Source organism: Moschus berezovskii, chromosome 22, assembly GCF_049115385.1.
Source record: "Moschus berezovskii isolate FMDL1 chromosome 22, NW_MosBer_1.0, whole genome shotgun sequence".
Taxonomy (NCBI): domain Eukaryota; kingdom Metazoa; phylum Chordata; class Mammalia; order Artiodactyla; family Moschidae; genus Moschus; species Moschus berezovskii.
This window is the reverse complement of record NC_142481.1, coordinates 49,849,217-49,867,850: the sequence shown is the minus strand read 5'-3', so window position 1 is coordinate 49,867,850 and position 18,634 is coordinate 49,849,217. Positions and strand designations below refer to the sequence as shown.

The window sequence follows — 18,634 nt, the reverse complement described above, 5'->3', positions numbered from 1 at the left end:
CTCTCTGCTTGCTTCTTCCTGAAGTCATGTCTGACCCCGGACTTTTTCTGGACCCCTGGAGACTTTAGCCTCAGGGTTCCTCCCCAGGTCAGAACCCAAAGAGTCTGGGGACATGGGGCTGAGCTAATTGAGAGTCCCAGGACTGCCTCTAGAGATGGCTGGAACCTGGCCACTGGAACCGTTCCTTGGCAAGGATGTGGCCAGAAGCTCTGAGCAGCACCAACATCAACAGAGAAAACTGAAGGACAGCCCACAGTGGCTCCCCTGGGTGCCGGCCTTCTGCCCAGGAGGCCACCCGCCTCTCTAAGCCTCAGGGGACATCTATGAGATTGGTGGGGGCTCAGCTGCAAAATTGTGAAGATTTCAGACAAAGCCATGTAAAAGTGATGTGAAGTGACACACCCCCCTGAGGAGTCACCATCAGCCCCCTAGGTGACCCTCCATCATCCTTCTTTCCTGGGTTCTGGGCTGGAGAGAGTGGGGCAGAGGGAGCGGGGCTCACCCAGAGAAATGAGCAGAACAGACTCAGCATCAGGGTCAGGGCTTCCCGCGCCCTGTCCTGTGCCTGGCCTGCCCTCAGCATGACCAGGGGCAGCCGAGGGCACCTCTAGGGACATAGGACACAGGGTCTTGTCTGCATAAAGGGTTTAAATGCAAAAACAACAAAAAGCTTAGAAATCACTCCCTTAATCTGAGTCCATCTAAGGCCTGGGGTACAAAAGTTCTACTCTGTCCCAAGAGCAAAGCCTGAGAGAGAAGCAGGAGGACTCAGAAAATGAAGAATAGGGGAGGTGATCCCTGGGCAAGCAGGCCCCCAGACCCACCATGGCTTCAGGGACCTGGCTCACAGCGCTTCCCACCTTCCAGTCTGGCTCTAGAACAGAGCGAGAACTTTCCCTGCAAAGGAGCACACGGTATGCTTCCAAGAATTGTGAGCAGCAAGATTGGAAAAAAACTAACTGTTCTGGCCAAGTTGCTGCTGCTGCTGCTGCTGCTAAGTCACTTCAGTCGTGTCCGACTCTGTGTGACCCCATAGAAGGAAGCCCACTAGGCTCCCCCGTCCCTGGGATTCTCCAGGCAAGAACACCAGAGTGGGCTGCCATTTCCTTCTCCAATGTGTGAACGTGAAAAGTGAAAGTGAAGTCGCTCAGTCGTGTCCGACCCTTAGCGACCCCACGGACTGCAGCCTACCAGTCTCCTCCATCCACGGGATTTTCTAGGCAAGAGTACTGGAGTGGCTTGCCATTGCCTTCTCCGACTGGCCAAGTTGCTGCTGCTGCTGCTGCTGTGTCACTTCAGTCGTGTCCAACTCTGTGTGACCCCATAGACAGAAGCCCACCAGGGTCCCCCGTCCCTGGGATTCTCCAGGCAAGAACACTGGAGTGGGTTGCCATTTCCTTCTCCAATGTGTGAAAGTGAAAAGTGAAAGTGAAGTCGCTCAGTCGTGTCCGACCCTTAGCGACCCCACGGACTGCAGCCTACCACGCTCCTCCATCCATGGATTTTCTAGGCAAGAGTACTGGAGTGGCTTGCCATTGCCTTCTCCGAGTTAGGAGCCCTTAAAGAAATCACAGTGTATCCTGCAGTGGAGGCTTCAAAGCAGTTAGAGACCCAAGCTCAAACTCTCTGTGTATCAATATGGAACAGTCCCTAACATACAGTGTTACAACTGGGGGAAGCAGCGGGCCCCAGACCCAGCCTGCCGCAAATATCTCACTCTCTGGGAGGCACATAAGCCTTAACCAAGCTTGGGGGGTTGCTATCAGATAGGAGGAACAAAGGTCGCTGAAATGCCCTTTTGTGTCTTGGGTTTTTTTTTTTTTTTGCTGCACACATGTGTCATCTATTCACATAATAAATTCTATATGAGCACAGTGGGAACAGATTCTCAGCAGAAGAACTTACCCACCTGCCAACTTGCCAAGTATCAGGTGGGGGGAATCCTGGATGTTCAGTAACACAGGTTCTAATCCTTTGCAGAGGAGGACACAGGGGCCTGACAGGGAGATGTCAGCTGCCAAAGCACAGGCCAGGCCTTGAGGGTTCCTGATTCCAAGTCCAAAGCCATTTCTGCCCCACCACCCCATGGCTTGGGGCCCTAAAACACTTGTTAATTAAAACAGAATTTTAACCACTATGGAGAACAGTATAAAGGTTCCTTAAAATCTAAAAATAGAGCTACGATATGATCTAGCAATCTCACTCCTGGGCGTATGTCCAGAGAAAACCACAATTCAAAAAGATACAGGCACCCCAATGTTCACTGCAGCACTATTCACAATAGCCAAGACATGGAAGCAGCCTAAGTGTCCATCAACAGAGAAATGGATAAAGAAGATGTGGTACATATATACAGTGGAATACTACTCAGCCATAAAAAGAGTGAAATAATGTATTTGCAGCAACATGAATGGACCTCGAGATTATCATACTAAGAGAGAAAAAGACAAATATTACATGGTATCACTTAAAAAATACAAGTGAACTTTTTAAATAAGTTATAACTTATTTACAAAGACTATCTGAAGAAACAGACTCACAAGATTTTGAAAACAAACTCATAGTTACCAAAGGGGAAACATAGTAGGAGGGGATAAATTTGAGGAGTTTGGGATTAACATATACACACTGCTATATGTAAAATAGATAAACAATAAGGACCAACTGTATAGGAGAGGGAACTCAACTCAAAATTCTGTAATAACCTACACAGGAAAAGAACATCGAAAAGAATGGGTATATGTATGTACAACCGACAACTGTATACCTGAAACTAACACAACATTGTAAATCAACTACACTCCAGTATAAAATAAAATTAAATTTAAAAAATAGTACTTTAGTCGTGGAATAGCAGGAACTGTCAGGTCCCCCATGGAGAGAGGAAGGGCCAGGGAAAGAGCGTCATCAGAGGGGATTTCATCATTCAGGCCTAACTTTCCCCCAAGGAGATCAGTTATCCTTACCTGTCTCTATACTTACAAATTATTTCTGAAAGAACCCAGATACTCATGAACAGATGAGTGAGGAAACCAAACGTGATCCCTCCACAATGACACATTATTTGGCCATAAAAAGGAAAGTCCTATCACTACTTCAGCTGCTGCTACAACCCGGATAAACTCTGGGAACATTCCGCTGAGTGAAAGAAGTCAGATACAAACGGACAAGTATTACACAGTCCCACTTAGATCTAAAATAGACAAATTCATAAAAGCAGAAGCTAGATTAAGGGTTCTTGGGGCTGAGGGGAGGAGGGAATGGGGAGTTATTACTTAACAGGTATGGTCCTTCCTTTTGGGATGATGAGGAAGTTCAGGAAATAGTGATGGTAATTACACAACAATGTGAATGTACTTAATGCCACTCAATTGCATGCTTAAAAATGGCTAAAATAATACATCTTGTATTATGGATTTTTCCCACTTTAAACAATTAATGTGGGGGATTTGCACATAGCTAAGTTTTCCCTGTAACCTGCACTGCGGCTTCCTCTACCAGGAGCCTCCCTAGAGGCTACCAAGTTGTCTGTTTCTTCTGGATGCTGTTTTCCTGATTCCTGCCCAGAGACTTGATGAGATTGGGGATTATTTTTTAATCTCCCCAAGTATATCGATCCAGCAGAGAATAAGCCCAAGACGTGCTCCTGTCAGTGGATCCCAGGCCAGGCTCCTTCTTCAGGACATGTCCCCCCAGAGCTCCCTCTCATCCACCTGCCCACCCAGAACTGGTCAAAACCCTGTTCCCCTGCTCCCCAAAGGCCCAGCCCTCCGTCCTGTCCCTGCTCAGGACGTGACTGGACCAGAGTCAGCACTGGTGCTTGGTTCTGCACTCAATGCTCCCAGCTGGTCTGGAATCTGCCCACTGACCACACGGGCCAGCTGAGTCCAGAGGCTGGAAATCGGCACCTACAACACAGAAACGTGCCTATGGGGCCTGTGGCCACAAGCCCTTCATGAGCCACCACCAGGAATGGCGTGGGCACTAAACCCACACTGTGGGAAAGGTGGCCTGGTGAGTAACTGCGTTTTCCATGTGAAGCCAACTTTCAGAAGTTGGTCAGTGGTTTCCCTACCCCCATCTCAGCAGCCAAACAGGACTCCAGCTGGACAGGATGACAGAGGGACCGGGCCAGAATGGCCTGGTGGTGCTGATGGCCTGACCCCAGGCGGTAGATACTGCCCAGCTGCAGCGACAAACCGGGCCAGCGCCCAGCATCCTGTGGCTGACAGGCCAACAGGGACAGTAGGCTGAGGGGCCTCACAGAGGTGACAGGCACAGCTGAGAATCACGGCTCTGCCCAGACCCCTGCTCTGCCTGGGAGGGTGGTGGAGGGGGACTATGCCGACAGCAGGGGGCACTGGTGAAAGAGAGGGGGTGGCCAAGGGCGGGGGCGAGGCTGAAGCACAACCCTCCACGTGAACCGGGGTCATTTCCACCATCAGATAGTTCTTGGGATCATAAGGGTAGGGATGCTGTGAAAAATGTCCAGCACCAAACTTGCACAAAGCATGTGAGTAAGGAACAGAGGAGGCAGGTGACTGTGGGGCAAGAGTGAGATGGCCTGTCACCCCTTCATCGATGAGCACCTGGGGGCCTGGGGTCAACATTGCACCCGTGGTTCTAAAGAAAACTGGGGACTCCCTGGTGGTCCAATGGCTAAGAGTCCACGCTCCCAATGCAGGGGGCCCGTGTTCAACCCTGGTCTGTAAACTAGATCCCACATGTCCCAACTAAAGATTCCACAGGTCACAACTAAGACCTGACACAGCTGAATAAATAAATAAATCTTAAAAAAAATCAGTAACACAAGTGTTTCTAACACCTGAAGAAACTGAGCTCAGAGAAGGGGTTGCTGGGCCCAAGGACAGTCCAAACTGACTTGCCCCTCTCTGCCAGGTCCCAGATGCAGCAGAGGCTCAGGCTGGCTTTGAGGACTCCAGGGCCTCTCTGAGCAGAGGACCCCTGCCCCTTAGGTCCCACTCAGGCTGCGCTGAGTAAGGCGTGACAGGCAGAAGACAGTGTCTCTCATCACTTCTGCATCTTCTTCACCCTGGTTGTTCGGGAGACGGTGGTGTTCTGAGCCCCCATTGCCCCAGAAACATGCTGAAGGAACCCAGGGCAGATCATCAGGGTGTCCCGGGGCAGCTCCCCCTGCCCCTGGGCAGAGCAGCAGGCAGGTGCTGGCCAGGACGCAGCAGCCTCAGCGACCAGGCACTCCAACCCGAGTCTGGCAGGACAAGGTGGGCATCACCAGGTGAGCAGGTCAGCTAGCGGTCCTGCTGGGTCATGCTCACCCCTCCTCCCTTCCCACGCTGTTCGATCTCAGTAGCCAGGCTGCTGCAGCCTCCTCCAGGCCTTTCGCCCCACAATGTCCTCTGCACGGCAATGGATTGGTCTATTGTTAACATGGATCTGCCTGCTGCTTTCCTCCCCACCAGCCTTGGAGGAAGTTCAAACTTGTTCACAGTATTCTGCGTCCTCTGTGGGCCGGTGGTCACACCTGCCCTGGCCACACTGTCCATCCCGCCTTCAACTCCCGAAGTCGTGGGCCAGGCCCTCCTCATCCAGTCCTTGGATGTGCCAGCTTTGCCCCGTGCTGGTGACCAATCAGTTCTCTCACCTGAGCACCGGCCTAGAGGCAGCACCCTGCATGCTGGCCCTGTGGACACACAGGATGCCCTCCTGGGCAGTGCGCTCACCTGCCCGAGGGCACACAGCATCGTGTGGCAGAGTCAGCCTGTGGCCTGATCTTGGGCCTGCCCACTCCTCTAATCCAAAGCCAGGGGCTTGTGCCCAGGTGCCTGCAGCAACCCCTGCCTGGCGGCAGTAAACCCAGACTTCCTGCCCTGGCAGAACAGTGTCTGAAAATCCTGCCAGCACGCGGCTTCCACTGCCCTCAGGAGAGACCAGATGCCCTCTGAGGCCAAGCCCGCCCCCTCAACCAGCACATCGCCCTCACTGCCTGAGCTCCGGGGGCCCCCAGCCCAGTCAGAGTCGACGGCGGCAGGCCCCCCCCCCAACCCCGGTGTCACTGCACCCAGTCCACCTCGGCTGGGTCTGGCTCTCCTAGGGCCCCCTTTATACACTTGTTCAAGGTATGTTTCTGCACTGGCGGCTCCCCGAGGTCCCCTGGGCTCGGTACCCCGAGCACAGTCGGCGCTCCGCGAATGCTGGACTGACGGCGGCTTCACTCTAGGCCGTTCTCAGCACCAGCTCACCTTCCACTCGGCCAGACTTGAGCCCTCAGAGGCCGGACAGCCCCCTGCTCACGGGCAGCAGGCCTTCAAGGCGTCAGAGGAGGGATGTTCACAGCGCCTCGGGGGTAGTCCACGGGCCGTGGCCACTGCAGGAGGGGTGCCCACTGCCACCGCGCTGGGCAGACGCTGGGGTCACCTGGCTTCCGGAGACAAGCCCCTCGGTCTCAGGAACGTCTGTGTTGTCTCAAGTTGGTCATGCAGGTTTAGGACGTCTCGCCACGTGGGGCCACCCTGGTGGGCAAACGGTGCGGCGGGAGGGCAGCAGGTGACAGGGCACGGGGTGGTCAGGGCAGGCAAGCCGGAGAGTGACAGGACCCTGGGGCTGTGGTGACCAGGTAGCCCGGCGCCCCCTGGCGGCCGGTCCCGCGGCTGAGGTACTCAGGCAGCAACTCGGAAGCTCCTGAACGCTCCCGCTTTGGCGCGCGGCCCCACCCCTGGAGGCAGCCACGCCCCTGCGGGCTCGCTCCGCCCATCACGTGGTTCCCCACCGCCTGGGTGGGCAACGCCACGTGATGGACAACCAGGCCTCGCCCCAACCAGTCCCGCGCCTGCGAGATTGGCAGCTTCAGGGTGCGTCGCTCTCATGCCCCGGGTGGTGCGCGTCCACCCGAGGGCTGCACCCGGGATTGGCCCTCACCTCCGGCCGCCTCTTGCGTCGCAGGGCACTCGCACCGTCTATTCCTTGTGTCAGGTCCCTGGTCGTCCACACCGCTCCTGCCTGCTCCTGGCTCCAAAGGCCGGTGCGCAGTAGGGGGCCGCTGGCCTGCTCTTGCATTTGCCTTTAGCTAATTTTAACACTTTTTGTCCTTATTGGAAAAATTTAAGTCTACTTAGAATAACTTGGGCACGTGATTCCACTCTTAAAATTTAATGATTTCAAAATAAAGATCGAGTATTTCCATGATAATTTAGCATTCTCTAAATTGAGATGTGCTGTCAGTGTAAAATACAGGCTTCACTTCATATGATTGGTACTAGTGATTAGTACTTCGTGATGATGATGATGGTAATAGTAAATTTTATATTGACTTGTTGAAATAACATCTTGGAAATATGGGTAATTTATCTCACAACTGTCACCTTATCCTTTATACTTTTTTAATGCAGCTACTAAAAAATTTAAACTACACTTGTGGCTCCAGCTACATTTCTTTTGGACAGCACTGTGGTAGACACTGACATTGGAGCAAGACAGTCCCCCACCCCCACCCTGACCTGCTCTGAAATCAAGTGTGCTGGTGACAGTATCTGTCATCATCACGTGAGTCTCAGGCTCAAGTTCCCTTTTCCATGATTCTCACAGTAGCCTGCTGACACCAGGTTCCCTTTAGGTCCCCCTGGTATGGACGAGGAGACCCAGGCCTGGGGAGGGGGGAAGGGGAGACTTCCTGGGTCACTCACCCTGGAGCCAGTGGCTCCCACTCTGTCCCATCCTGTTATGGAGCCCAAGGTTGCCTGGTGGACAGTAAGCGAAGTGCAGATGGATATCCAAATGTCTTCACTGAAGGTGAAAACTGCTTCCATACTTGGCCACGGACCTCGTGTGACAAGCCAAGACCACTAAAAGCATCCTGGTGGCTGCCACTGGGGGCTTTCGGCAAGGTCCATGGGGTCCCCAGAAGCCTGAATTCCACCACGAGTCTCACTGCAGAAGAAAGAGCAGCAGATAGAGGCAGAGGTAGGGATACAGACACAGCTCCCCAGTGCACCTGCTGTGTGTGCTGGGAGAGTCGGTTTCTTCACCCAAAATGGGATACCACTTGTAGGGTGAGACAGATAAGGCATTCAAGTCACTGGGACCAGGGCCTGCACACAGCACACCTCAGCAGAGGCCAGCTAGTTTTGTTTTCTGAAACTGTGGTAAAATTCGTAAGTGGCTACACACCCTGGGTAGTTGTGACGTGTAAATGGTGCCAACTGGGGATGTGTAACTGGGGATCAGAGACGCAGGTACTAAGGCGGCAAGACTGGCAGGAGCAGCAGTGGGGCTGGGTGGATCCTAGGGAGGTCAGACATGGCCATGGTTCAAACTCGGAATCTACTGCAACTCTTTGTATTTTGGAGTGTGGCTAAAGTGATTGTGGTGATGGTGATGATGGCAAGCCCCATCTGCTTGAACTGGCTGTGGTCCGAGCACTGTGCTGAGCACTTCACCCACACTAATCCTCATGGGCCAAGTAGTATTACCATCCCTTGATACAGATGAGAAGACTGAGGCTCAGGTGGTGTAGCCACCTGTGTGGAGTCACATAGCCAGATTCCACTTGGGCTGTTTGACTGCAGATCCTTCACCCATTCGGACCCAGCTATACACCCCTAAAAATTACTGAGGACCCCCTAGGGGCTTTTGTCGATGTGGGTTATAGCTATCAATATTTGTCATATTAAAAATTAAAATAGAGGCTTTAAAAACCTATGTATTAAATCATTAAAAATAGCAGTGATGGACCCGCACTTCAAAAAAATGAAAATGAGTTGTACTTTCCAAGACAAAAAATGTTAGTGGAAGAGTGGCATTCTTTTGCTTTTTGTCAGTCATTTTAAAGTCTGGTTGAATAGGAGGTGGCTGGATTCTTGCAGCTGCTCCACATCCAATTTGCTGTGATGAGCTGTTTTGGTCAAAACATATGAAGAAAATCCAGCCTCACATTGGGGATGCTGTCTGAGACCAGGGCACAGTGACAGAGAGAGTGACAGCACCAGATTGCCCGAGTCTGTAAACTTCAGCTGTGGCCTAATGAGACCAAACCCTGGGCTGAGGAATTCTGCAGGAAAAGCAAACTGGAGACCATGACAGTCCCCTTGGTCAACCTCCAGGTTGAAAGTTTAGGTCAGCCCGCAACTAGTGATGTTCCTGTATGTAGATCCAGAACAGGCCTGGCTGACAGAGATTAAGCCCACAGGCCTCTCAAGGAGCTGGTGGAGGGACCAAACTAAAGTCACTGCAGTCAGGGATGGGGGTCAGCTGGGTGGGCACAGGCTCTGGCTCGCCTCAGATGGGTGGGCTGGCCAGCAGTGGGGGCATGGGTTTGAATTTCAGCTCGGTCTCTTGCAGGGTCTGTGACCTGAAACAAGTGGCTCAGCTTCTCTGACCTCAGTCTTCATATCCATGAAATGGGCATATCTGTAGAATCTATGTCCTAGGTAACTGTGTGTATCAGATGTAGCAGTATGTATAAAGCTCTCAGGACTAGACCCGGCACTTGGTAAGCAAACACACTTTGATCATTAATATTCAATGCCTGAGTCCCTTCTCCTTGTGGTCCTTCATCACTCAGTAAACACTGGTTGATCAAATGACTGAAGGCACAGTCCCAGATCTCCAAGTTTCTGCAGGGTAAACATCCACAGACAAGGACCCTGGCCCCTCTGCCATCTGGTCTCTCTCCTGTCCAAGCATTTCAGCCAGACTGTCCTCTCTGAGCATTCCACACCTACAAACTAACCTGACATGTCAGGTGGAACCTTGTCACAGAAGGGGATCTTTCTAACCCAGGGATTGAACCCGCATCTCCTGCATTGGCAGGTGGATGCTATACCACTGTACCACCTGGGAAGCCCCAAGACTCCTTGGGTTGGGAGAAACAGAAATCCACCCAGGCACTTTAAGCAAAAGAGGCAGATGTGTGGGACGGAATCGAGGCTACCTCATAAAAACGTGGGCCTCACAAGAGATCAAAATGAAAAATATTAACAACAACCTGAGTTAGTTCTTCTCTGGGGCCACAAGGCCCTTACTCTGTCTCTACACACACGGTGAAGGCAGTGGTCCTCCTCCATCTCACTTTTTGCCACCAGAGGAGACAGAGGGGATTCCAACTCCAGAGTTGTGGGTCCCAGAGAGGTTCTGATTGGCTCAGCTGTCCCTCAGACCAGAGGGCCATGTGGGGAGGCCTGACACACTCCATCACTGCAGGTGGGTGGGCAGTTCTCTTGAGAAGGAACTGGCCCCAGGGTTGAAGTCACCCCCAAATGCCTACTCCCCAGGGTGTATATATATGTGTGTGTGTGTAAAATATCACCGTGTTATACAGGAGACATTAACCCAACACTGTAAAGCAACTATATTTCAATAAAGTAAATTAAAAAAATTTTACTGGGTGACTCAAGAGTATACACACCAAAACAAAACTGTAGCAAAATGTAGCCTTATAGCCTCGGCCCACGAATAGCTTGCTCCTGTCTGTTAATGAAAAATGGATCTAGCTGCGGACATCCTTTATTACATATGGGAAACGATGCTTCTATATCCTCCTGTCTTGGCGGCTCCCAGCTTTCTCACTCTTGTCATTTTGCAAACAGCAGCCCGACAAATGTTTCTGTTACTTTAACTTTTCTAAAGGCACAATTCACACTCTTTACACAAAACTTGGCAAAGATGGTAAAGTAAAACGCCAGTCTAGTCTCAGTTTTCACCCCCTCCCAAAGACAACCCTTGTGATTTAGTTTCCTCCCAGACCTGCGGTCAGACTTCAGGACCGGGCTAACTGCATTCTTCTGTGATGGGAATTCCACAGACACGGAACCTGCCAGAGAGCCCAATAATCACGTTCACCCTTAAAGAAGTGTGCAATTCAGTGGTTTCGGTCCGAGAGGCGCACCCCGCTGCCTCAGCGTCCGGGTCCACACACTGAGCCTCAGGCCTGGCCCAGGACGCGACCCCACGTGCACAGCACCCTCCAGGTCCGAGCAGCCTGACGCCAGCTTTACTACACCGTATGGGGGCGGAAGGAGACGGGGACGACAGAGAATGAGATGGCTGGATGGCATCATCAGCTCGATGGACATGAGTTTGAGTGAACTCCGGGAGTTGGTGATGGACAGGGAGGCCTGGCGTGCTGTGATTCATGGGGTCGCAAAGAGTCGGACACGACTGAGCGACTGAACTGAACTGATTAGCTTAAATTTCCGCTGGAAGCAGCGTACCATTTCCCTCTTTGCCAGGACAGCACTGGCTTGGCGCCCACTCGGATCTGCGCCGCCCAGCGCAGACCCCACCAGAGCCTGGAAGACAGCAGGGGAACAGGCAAAGTCCTCAGGCCCTCCCAGCGGCGCATGCGCGGCAGGCGAAGCCCCAGCCGGAGCGTCGCGAGAGGACCAGCGCGCACGCGCCCGGGAGCGTCCATTTCGCGCCAACTCCCCTGGCCGAGGTGCCTATGGTTCTGCCCATGGCGGGGGCGGAGCCAGGGAGCGGCGCGAAAATCCGCGGGAAGCGCGGCTCCACTTCCGCCCGCCGGCCTACCACGGTGCTCCTGCTGCTCCTGATCCCGCCGCGCCCGCCATGGCGCAGCGCCGCCTCACCGACTTCTTTGCGCGCCGCCGTCCCGGAGTCAGCGCCACGCTGCGGCGCGCCAAGCCGGCGTGGCGCACCCCGAGTCCCGCCAAGTCCGCGCCCTGCGCCGCGGCTCCGGGTCCCGGCAGTAGCCGCAAGCGCGCCCGCCCGCCTGCCGAGCCCACGCGCGACGAGCGTGTGCCGCCCGCGCGCAAAAGGCTGAGGCTGCCGGCTGACGCGGTGAGAGCGCGGTGCGCGGAGGGGAAGGGGAAACTGAGGCCGGGGTGACGGACAGACGGGAGGGAACCCGTGGAGAGGAGAGCGGTGCCGGGCGGGGAGGAGGCGGGGCTGCTGGAGAGACCTGCCCTGGAGCAGAGCACCGACAGGGGGCCTGGAGGCCCCAGGTGAACCTAGATCCACCCCCTGTGGGAGGAGGGGCTGGGCCAGGTCACGTGCACCTGGTAGGCGGGGTCCCCCCTTCCAGAGGACGTCACAGACGGGGATGCCGGGTCTGACCGATGTTGGAAGAGGGCCAGCGGGCTGGTTAACAGCGGGCTCGTCTACAAGACTGGGCGAGGGGTCGGGGCTGGATGACTCGACCTGGCTGTGAGTGGGCGTCTCCTGGTTAATCGAAGGGACTAGAGAGACGCTTTCTGGGAGATGGTGCACCCCAGGGTCTTGTGCTTTCATCACTTTTGGGGTCCTTCCCATCAGGTCTCTGGCTCCAGTTCCCCGGCTGCCCCTGGCTCCCTAGAGCACCCTTCTCCCCAGAGCAAGGCGACAAAGAAGACTGCCCGCTCAGCTGGTGGGCAACCCTGCCTGGCAGCCCAGGAGAACAAGGTGAGGAGGCTGGACTGAGGGCAGGGTAGGCGAACTGGAGTGGGCTGACAGGCGGGCTGACTCACCCTCTGTTCACAGGTCCCTTCAGAGGTCACCCTATCTGAGCTCAAGTCGTGCTTGCAGCGGGCGCAGGAGCTGGGGGCACGGGTCCAGGAGTTGAAAGCAAGTGCACAGAAGGATGCTGGGGAACCCAGCGCGCCAAAGGATGAGGGACACCTGGAGGGGCCATGGTGAGTCCTGAGTGGCTAGGCATCCCAGGAAGGGGTAAGCTGGTGGGAAGCCTGATGAAGCTGGGCTGAGCTGGGTGTAAGGGGACAGGATTGCTCCTTCCAAGGGGTCAGCATAGTCCACAGGTTTCAGCCTCTGTCTGTGAGCGGGGCCAGTTACTGGGTACCTTTTGCCCGGCTGTAGGTCTGTCTCTCATCCCAGGTCATGTGGTTATCATATGCCTCTTAGAGGCAAGGAAGCCAGGGCTGGAAGTGGTCACGGACCTCCCTGGGTGACAGCTGGGTTTGAAGCCATGCTTTTGTCTTTGTCCCTTAGTCGTGCCAGGGAGGCATGTTGGGGCTTTGTAAACTGGAGTATAGTGTATCCTGGGGCAGAACTCCCAGCTCTGGGATCTCCCCTGCCACTCTGCCTGCCGTTGAGTGCTGGAGGGGGTGGGTCCGGTGCTTCTCTCACAGCCCTGCTCCTTCCCTGGCAGTGGAGAGCGGATGCCAGCCTACCAGCGTTTCCATGCCCTGGCCCAGCCGGGGCCCCCGGGCCTTGTGCTGCCCTACAAGTACCAGATGCTGGCCGAGATGTTCCGCAGCATGGACACCATCGTGGGCATGCTCTACAACCGCTCTGAGACCGTGACCTTCGCTAAAGTCAAGCAGGGCGTCCAGGACATGATGCGCAAGTGAGAGCGGGGGCCAGGGCCTCGTCCTGCCCTTGAAGTCTGTGTGCCCTCTGGCCTCAGCTTTCTAACCCCTGCACCCTCATTCCACAGACGCTTTGAGGAGCGCAATGTGGGCCAGATCAAAACTGTGTACCCCGGCTCCTACCACTTCCGCCAGGAGCGCTTCGTCCCCACTTTCAAGGATGGCATCAAAAGGTCCGATTACCAGCTCACCATCGAGCCGCTGCTAGACCCACGTGAGTGTACCAGGCCTCGGGTTTCTGCCTGCGACGCTGCCCAGTTTGAGCATGGGTGTGAGGTGGCGGGCACTGGGCCTCATTTGAGACCCACAGGTGTGGGCTGGGTGACTGGGTAGACCTGGCCCTGGGGCTCAGGCTCTGACTCTTCCTGCAGAGGCTGGCAGTGAGGCCCCCCAGCTCACAGCATCACGCCTGCTGCAGCGGCGCCAGGTCTTCAGCCAGAACCTGGTGGCCCGAGTCCGGGAGCATCACAGGGTGAGCAGGTGCCCCAGCCGCAGTGCTTAGTTGTCCCTGCTGTTGTGGATCCACAGGAAATGGGCTCCTCCCAAAGCTAAATCCTAGAGTTCTTCTAACTGCTCTCCATGGCCGTCTTCTACATGTGGGTGGGCTGTAGGGCTGGGCAAACTGGGAACTCAGGGCTGCAGCCTCTGGCCCCCGGAGGCTTGGGAAGAGTCCCATAGATGCTTCTGGGTGCTCTTTACTTTGCCCCCAGCCCAGCTGGGACAGGAACTGGGCAGATGTGCCCAGGGTCACTGGGTGCCCCCCTTCTCACATAGGCCTTCCTGGCCTCCCTGAACCCCCCCATGGAGGTGCCAGAGGACCAGCTGACACGCTGGCACCCCCACTTCAATGTGGATGGGGTGCCTGACATCGAGCCAGCTGAGCTGCCCCAGCCGCCCACTGTGGAGAAGCTGACCACCGCCCAGGAGGTCCTGGCCCGTGCCCGTAGCCTGATGTCACCCAAGGTAAGGCTGGGGTGGAACAGCCTGACCCCCATGTTGGTATCTGATAGGCTCCCCCTTTGGCCATGGGCCTCAGAGTGGGCAGACGTGCCCTTCCCATCATGGAGCACCACCCACCAGCAGGCACTGCCTTGGGCAGGCGAGCATGGGACCTGGATGTACTGGAATGAACCTGGGCTGGATACAGGGCTCCTGAGGGCTTTCCTGCAGCTGGATGGGGGAGGCTTCTCCTGACTTCTCCCCTCTTACTGTCTCAGATGGAGAAGGCCCTGAGTGACCTGGCCCAGCGCACAGCCGAGCCTAGCAGCCCCAGGTCCCCGAGCCTGGCACAGCCAGCCACCCCGCCAGCCACTCCACCTGCTGCCTCGCCTTCTGCCCTGAAGGGGGTGTCCCAGGCCCTGCTGGAGCGAGTGAGTGTTCAACATCTCCATGGTGGGTGTGTGTGTGTGTGTGTTAGAAACAGGCCCCTGAGTACCCATGCCCACTGCAGATCCGGGCCAAGGAGGCGCAGAAGCAGCTGGCACAGATGACACGGCGCCCGGAGCAGGAGCAGCGGCTGCAGCGGCTCGAGCGGCTGCCTGAGCTGGCTCGGGTGCTGCGTGGCGTGTTTGTGTCAGAGCGCAAGCCAGCGCTCACCATGGAGGTGGCCTGTGCCAGGATGGTGGGCAGCTACCGAGCAGCCATGAGCCCTGGTGAGTGCGGAGTGACGGTGGGCACCATACCCTTGGGGTCAGCTCCTGAGGCCCCACAGGACTTGCTTGTTCTCTCAAGGCCTCTGGTCCCTTGAAGCAGGGCAGCCCATGGTGGGGTCTCCATGGGAGCGCAAACTGCTGGGCGAGACTGTGAAGTCACTGCTGGTATCTTTTCCTGTCTTGTTACGGGAGACAGGGTCCTGGCGCCCAGCCTCATGCTCCCCTTTCTCTGCAGGGGAGATGGAGAAGCACCTGCAGCTCCTCTCTGAGCTGCTGCCTGACTGGCTCAGCCTCCACCGCATCCGCACGGACACCTACGTCAAGCTAGACAAGGCCGCCGACCTGGCAGGTGTCATGGGGCAGCTGGCCCGCCTGGCCCATGCGGAGGAGACACTGTGAGCCCAGTGGACATGTTCTGGGCCTGTGTCCTTACTCCCTTTTGGAAAATGATGCATTTTGCTCTCCCTGTCCTGAGTCTAATGAGGGCCAGGCTGGCCTGGGCTTGGGCTGCTAAGCTAGAGGGTCTCTGGTGGAGGCCCCGTGCCTTGTATACAGGATGTAGGGAAAAGGGGTGGGGTGGGGGAAGGTAGTGTGATGGCCAGAGTTACCCTCTCAGGGTCCCACAGGGACTCCTGGAGGACCCGGTATCACACATGTTCCCCAGAGAGGGAGGCCGATGCAGAATCTGAGATTGAATCTCCCTGGAGCCTCCAGGAGGAAGCAGCCATGCCCACCCACCCCCTGAATCTTGTATTTGGTCTCTAGACTGTTAGATAAAGTTGTTGGAAGTCAACATGTTTGTGTGATGAGTTACAGTAACAGGGGAAGGCAAGTTGGCATGCCCCTGTGCATGCAGACAGCTCACGGGGCTTGAGAACCACCGAACGCTAATGTCAGAAAGTGCCCAGCCTACCTAGTAGGCCCTTTCACCCTGTCACTGGGAAGGAGACTCTGCTCTGGAAAGTTGTTTATTATCAACCAGCCGGCAGCTCCTGGCCCTGGGGCTTCCAGAGCCCCAGCAAGGCCTTGGGGGCAGCCCCACCCTGAAGAAAGTGACTCAGCCACAGACACAGAGCAAGTCCAGGTGGGCAGCCAGTGCCCCCTGATGGCCAGTGGGGGTTGCTGCATCTGCCCATGCTGGTCCTCTCTTCCAGGTGGCTTGGGGCTGGGGTCACTCATACTGCAGGAGGGAGAAGAAGGGCACAGCCCCAAGCTTCTCCCTGCCCTTCAGTGAGGTCAGCTCCACCAGGCTTACACACTCTAGCACCTCAGCCCGCAGCTGGCCCAGCAACTCACAGGCTGCACACATGGTTCCTGGTAGGAGAAGAAAGAGACCATGGAGACGGCCCCTAGGAAACTAGAGCTGAAGCCTGTTCCTACCCCCACACTAGGCCCCGCACCAGGCCCACTCTGCTGGGGAAAGACCCTCACCACCAGTGGCGAGCAGATCATCCACCACCACCACCTTCTGCCCTGGTTCCAGGGCATCTCTCTGGATCTCCAGTTCAGCCTGCAAAGGAAAGTGGACATGTGACCTACAAGTGTCCCCAAAAAACAGCCTTGGTACACAGAGCTGGGGAACTAACAAGGGCCACCTCCTAGGCCCAGTTCTAACCCACCCTATCTCCTGGCTGTGTCAACCTGGGCCAGCTCCTCAGCCTCTCTGAGCTCCCATGTCCACTCCAACCATGGCAGCTTCACTGGAGTCCATGGCTTTCCTTTGGGGAATGCATGGTCCACGGAGGCAGCCCCCAGCCTTCTCACCTTCCCATATTCCAACGCATATGAGGCGCGCACGGTGGGGCCTGGCAGCTTCCCTCGCTTGCGGATGAGAATGCAGCCCAAGCCCAGCTCCTGAGCCAGGGACGGACCAAACAGGAAACCACGTGAGTCTAGGCCTGTCGGCGAGACCTGAGTTGTTGGGGGAAGCTGTGTGCTACAGCAGCATAGATTAGGTCATATGGGTTAGCAGCATAGGTCCCCGTAGGTTAGGGCTGGACAGTGACATGTAACCATCACGACACAGGACATGTGGCCTTGTTGGCTCCAGATGAAACAACACCTATCCACTTCGGGGATGTTGACAGATTCCCCTATCACCCCAGGACTGCTGTGTGCTGGAGAGCAAGAGGTCAAGACCTGGGCAGGGGCCACGCCACACAGCCCTGTAAATAGCTATGTGACCTGGGGTAAGTCACCTGACCTCTCTCCAAAATTCAGCTGCTCACCACTGGCTGGTGGTACCTGAAATGCCCTTTGCAGATGGCTCAGCATCTGCCCTGGGAACTTCAAGTCCAGAAGGAGAGGCTGTGACTGCACCAGCTACCTTGGGGATGGACAGCCCTTCTGGGGGAGCTCCGGGTCTCTTCCCCACCTGGGAGTTTTGGCTAGGGAGGGAAGCTTCTGGAGAAAAGACTCCACCTCTGCTAGCTGAAGCCCCTCCCAGTCCCAAGGCCCAGCAGTGGCCCCTCAGGGTATTCAGGAGTCAAGAGAGGGTCAGGAATGGGGCTCTCAAGGAGACACATGACTTGCCAAGGTCCTCTCGGATCTTCTGGGTTTTACTAAAACCCTCCACTGGGTACAAGGCCTGGCACAAGGCAGGCGCTCTATAAGCAGCAGTAGAAGAACAAGGAAGCATGTCTGGCTCTGGGGAAAGTCAGCCCGGGAGCCCCATCTGTCCAGGGCTGGGGCAGGAAACCGGGGTGCCAGTCCTCAGCCCGCCGCCGGCAGCCACTGAAGAAGCCGTTCCCAGGCCGCTGAAGGGGCCTATTGCCCAACTTGGGATTGTTAAGTGCGGATAGGGCAACCGGTCTGTTCTTACAACTTCATTGGGGCGACCGGCAGGTTCCCCCTCCCCGACCCCGCCAAAGCCCTCCCCAAGCTTGCCCTGCCCAGAGTAAAGGACTCTCGACACCGCGCTCTCGTGGCGGACGCGCGCAGCCTCGGGGAGGGTCCGGGGACCCAGCGGATGCCCGCCGGTGAACTTGCCCGCGATGTAGTCGATCCTGCCGCCGTGGGCCTTTTTCAGGTGATTCGCCAGGAGGCTGATGGAGGCGCGGAAGGAGGTGGGGTCCTTCAAGACGGGCGAGATGTCCCTGGCACGCGAGAACAGGCCTGGTGACTGCCGGACCCACGCAGAGCCCACCGCGTCCCAACAGCCCCTCCCGCCGCCCGTTACCTGAACAGCACGCCCGGGATGGGGAAGTCGGGGAAACTGCGGATGCGCCGCGCCACCAGCTGCAGCTCAGGATCCGCCATCGCCACTTCCGCGCGTGCGGCGGGCACGAGGGGCCGGCTCGGCGGCTCCGCGCCTGCGCGGAGTGGGAGCGGAGCCCAGGGGGCGGGGCCGGGCACCGGGGCGGGCTCAGCAGCTCCGCGCCGGCGCGGGAGGCGGGGCAGGGCCCCTAGGAGCGGGGCCACCTCCTCCCCTAGGAGGTACCGTATTTAATCGAGTCTTAAGTACGGTCGGTTTTAAGACGCTCGCTTGTTTCTTGTGCCCAGAACAGAGGCGTCCCCGCCTTGAGGACGTTCGCGCAGGGCCCAGATGTGAGTCTGGGTTGATGAAGTACATCGTCTACGCAGGCCCAGCCAGAGTTTCGGGGAAATACTCTTCCGGTTTCGGCCGAGCCGAGAGTGCCCGCAGGTCTTCCGCACAGCTGTGACCGGGACCCCAGGCCTCGGGCGGCG

General features: G+C 56.4%; 2 protein-coding genes across 2 annotated transcripts; one reads left to right on the top strand and one right to left on the bottom strand.

Moving 5' to 3' along the window:
- Positions 1-10,842: 10,842 nt before the first annotated feature.
- On the top strand, positions 10,843-16,015 carry CDT1 (chromatin licensing and DNA replication factor 1). The gene is made up of 10 exons (XM_055412946.2): positions 10,843-11,772; positions 12,247-12,372; positions 12,451-12,602; positions 13,076-13,273; positions 13,364-13,509; positions 13,667-13,767; positions 14,070-14,258; positions 14,513-14,665; positions 14,746-14,947; positions 15,183-16,015. Exons 1-10 carry the CDS (start codon positions 11,542-11,544, stop codon positions 15,344-15,346), a joined length of 1,662 nt encoding a protein of 553 aa, XP_055268921.1. The 5' UTR covers positions 10,843-11,541; the 3' UTR covers positions 15,347-16,015.
- On the bottom strand, positions 15,903-18,355 carry APRT (adenine phosphoribosyltransferase). The gene is made up of 5 exons (XM_055412952.2): positions 18,126-18,355; positions 17,936-18,042; positions 16,712-16,845; positions 16,379-16,457; positions 15,903-16,261 (listed from the first exon to the last, which is right to left on the bottom strand). Exons 1-5 carry the CDS (start codon positions 18,203-18,205, stop codon positions 16,119-16,121), a joined length of 543 nt encoding a protein of 180 aa, XP_055268927.1. The 5' UTR covers positions 18,206-18,355; the 3' UTR covers positions 15,903-16,118.
- Positions 18,356-18,634: the final 279 nt, after the last annotated feature.

Coding starts and splice junctions, on each gene's coding strand:
- CDT1 (XM_055412946.2), top strand. CDS start 11,542: ATGGCGCAGCGCCGCCTCACCGACTTCTTTGCGCGCCGCCGTCCCGGA. Junction 13,274..13,363: donor GTCCAGGACATGATGCGCAA/GTGAGAGCGGGG, acceptor CTCATTCCACAG/ACGCTTTGAGGAGCGCAATG. Junction 14,948..15,182: donor CCGAGCAGCCATGAGCCCTG/GTGAGTGCGGAG, acceptor CTTTCTCTGCAG/GGGAGATGGAGAAGCACCTG.
- APRT (XM_055412952.2), bottom strand. CDS start 18,205: ATGGCGGATCCTGAGCTGCAGCTGGTGGCGCGGCGCATCCGCAGTTTC. Junction 18,043..18,125: donor ATCCCGGGCGTGCTGTTCAG/GTAACGGGCGGC, acceptor CTCGCGTGCCAG/GGACATCTCGCCCGTCTTGA. Junction 16,262..16,378: donor TGATCTGCTCGCCACTGGTG/GTGAGGGTCTTT, acceptor TTCTCCTACCAG/GAACCATGTGTGCAGCCTGT.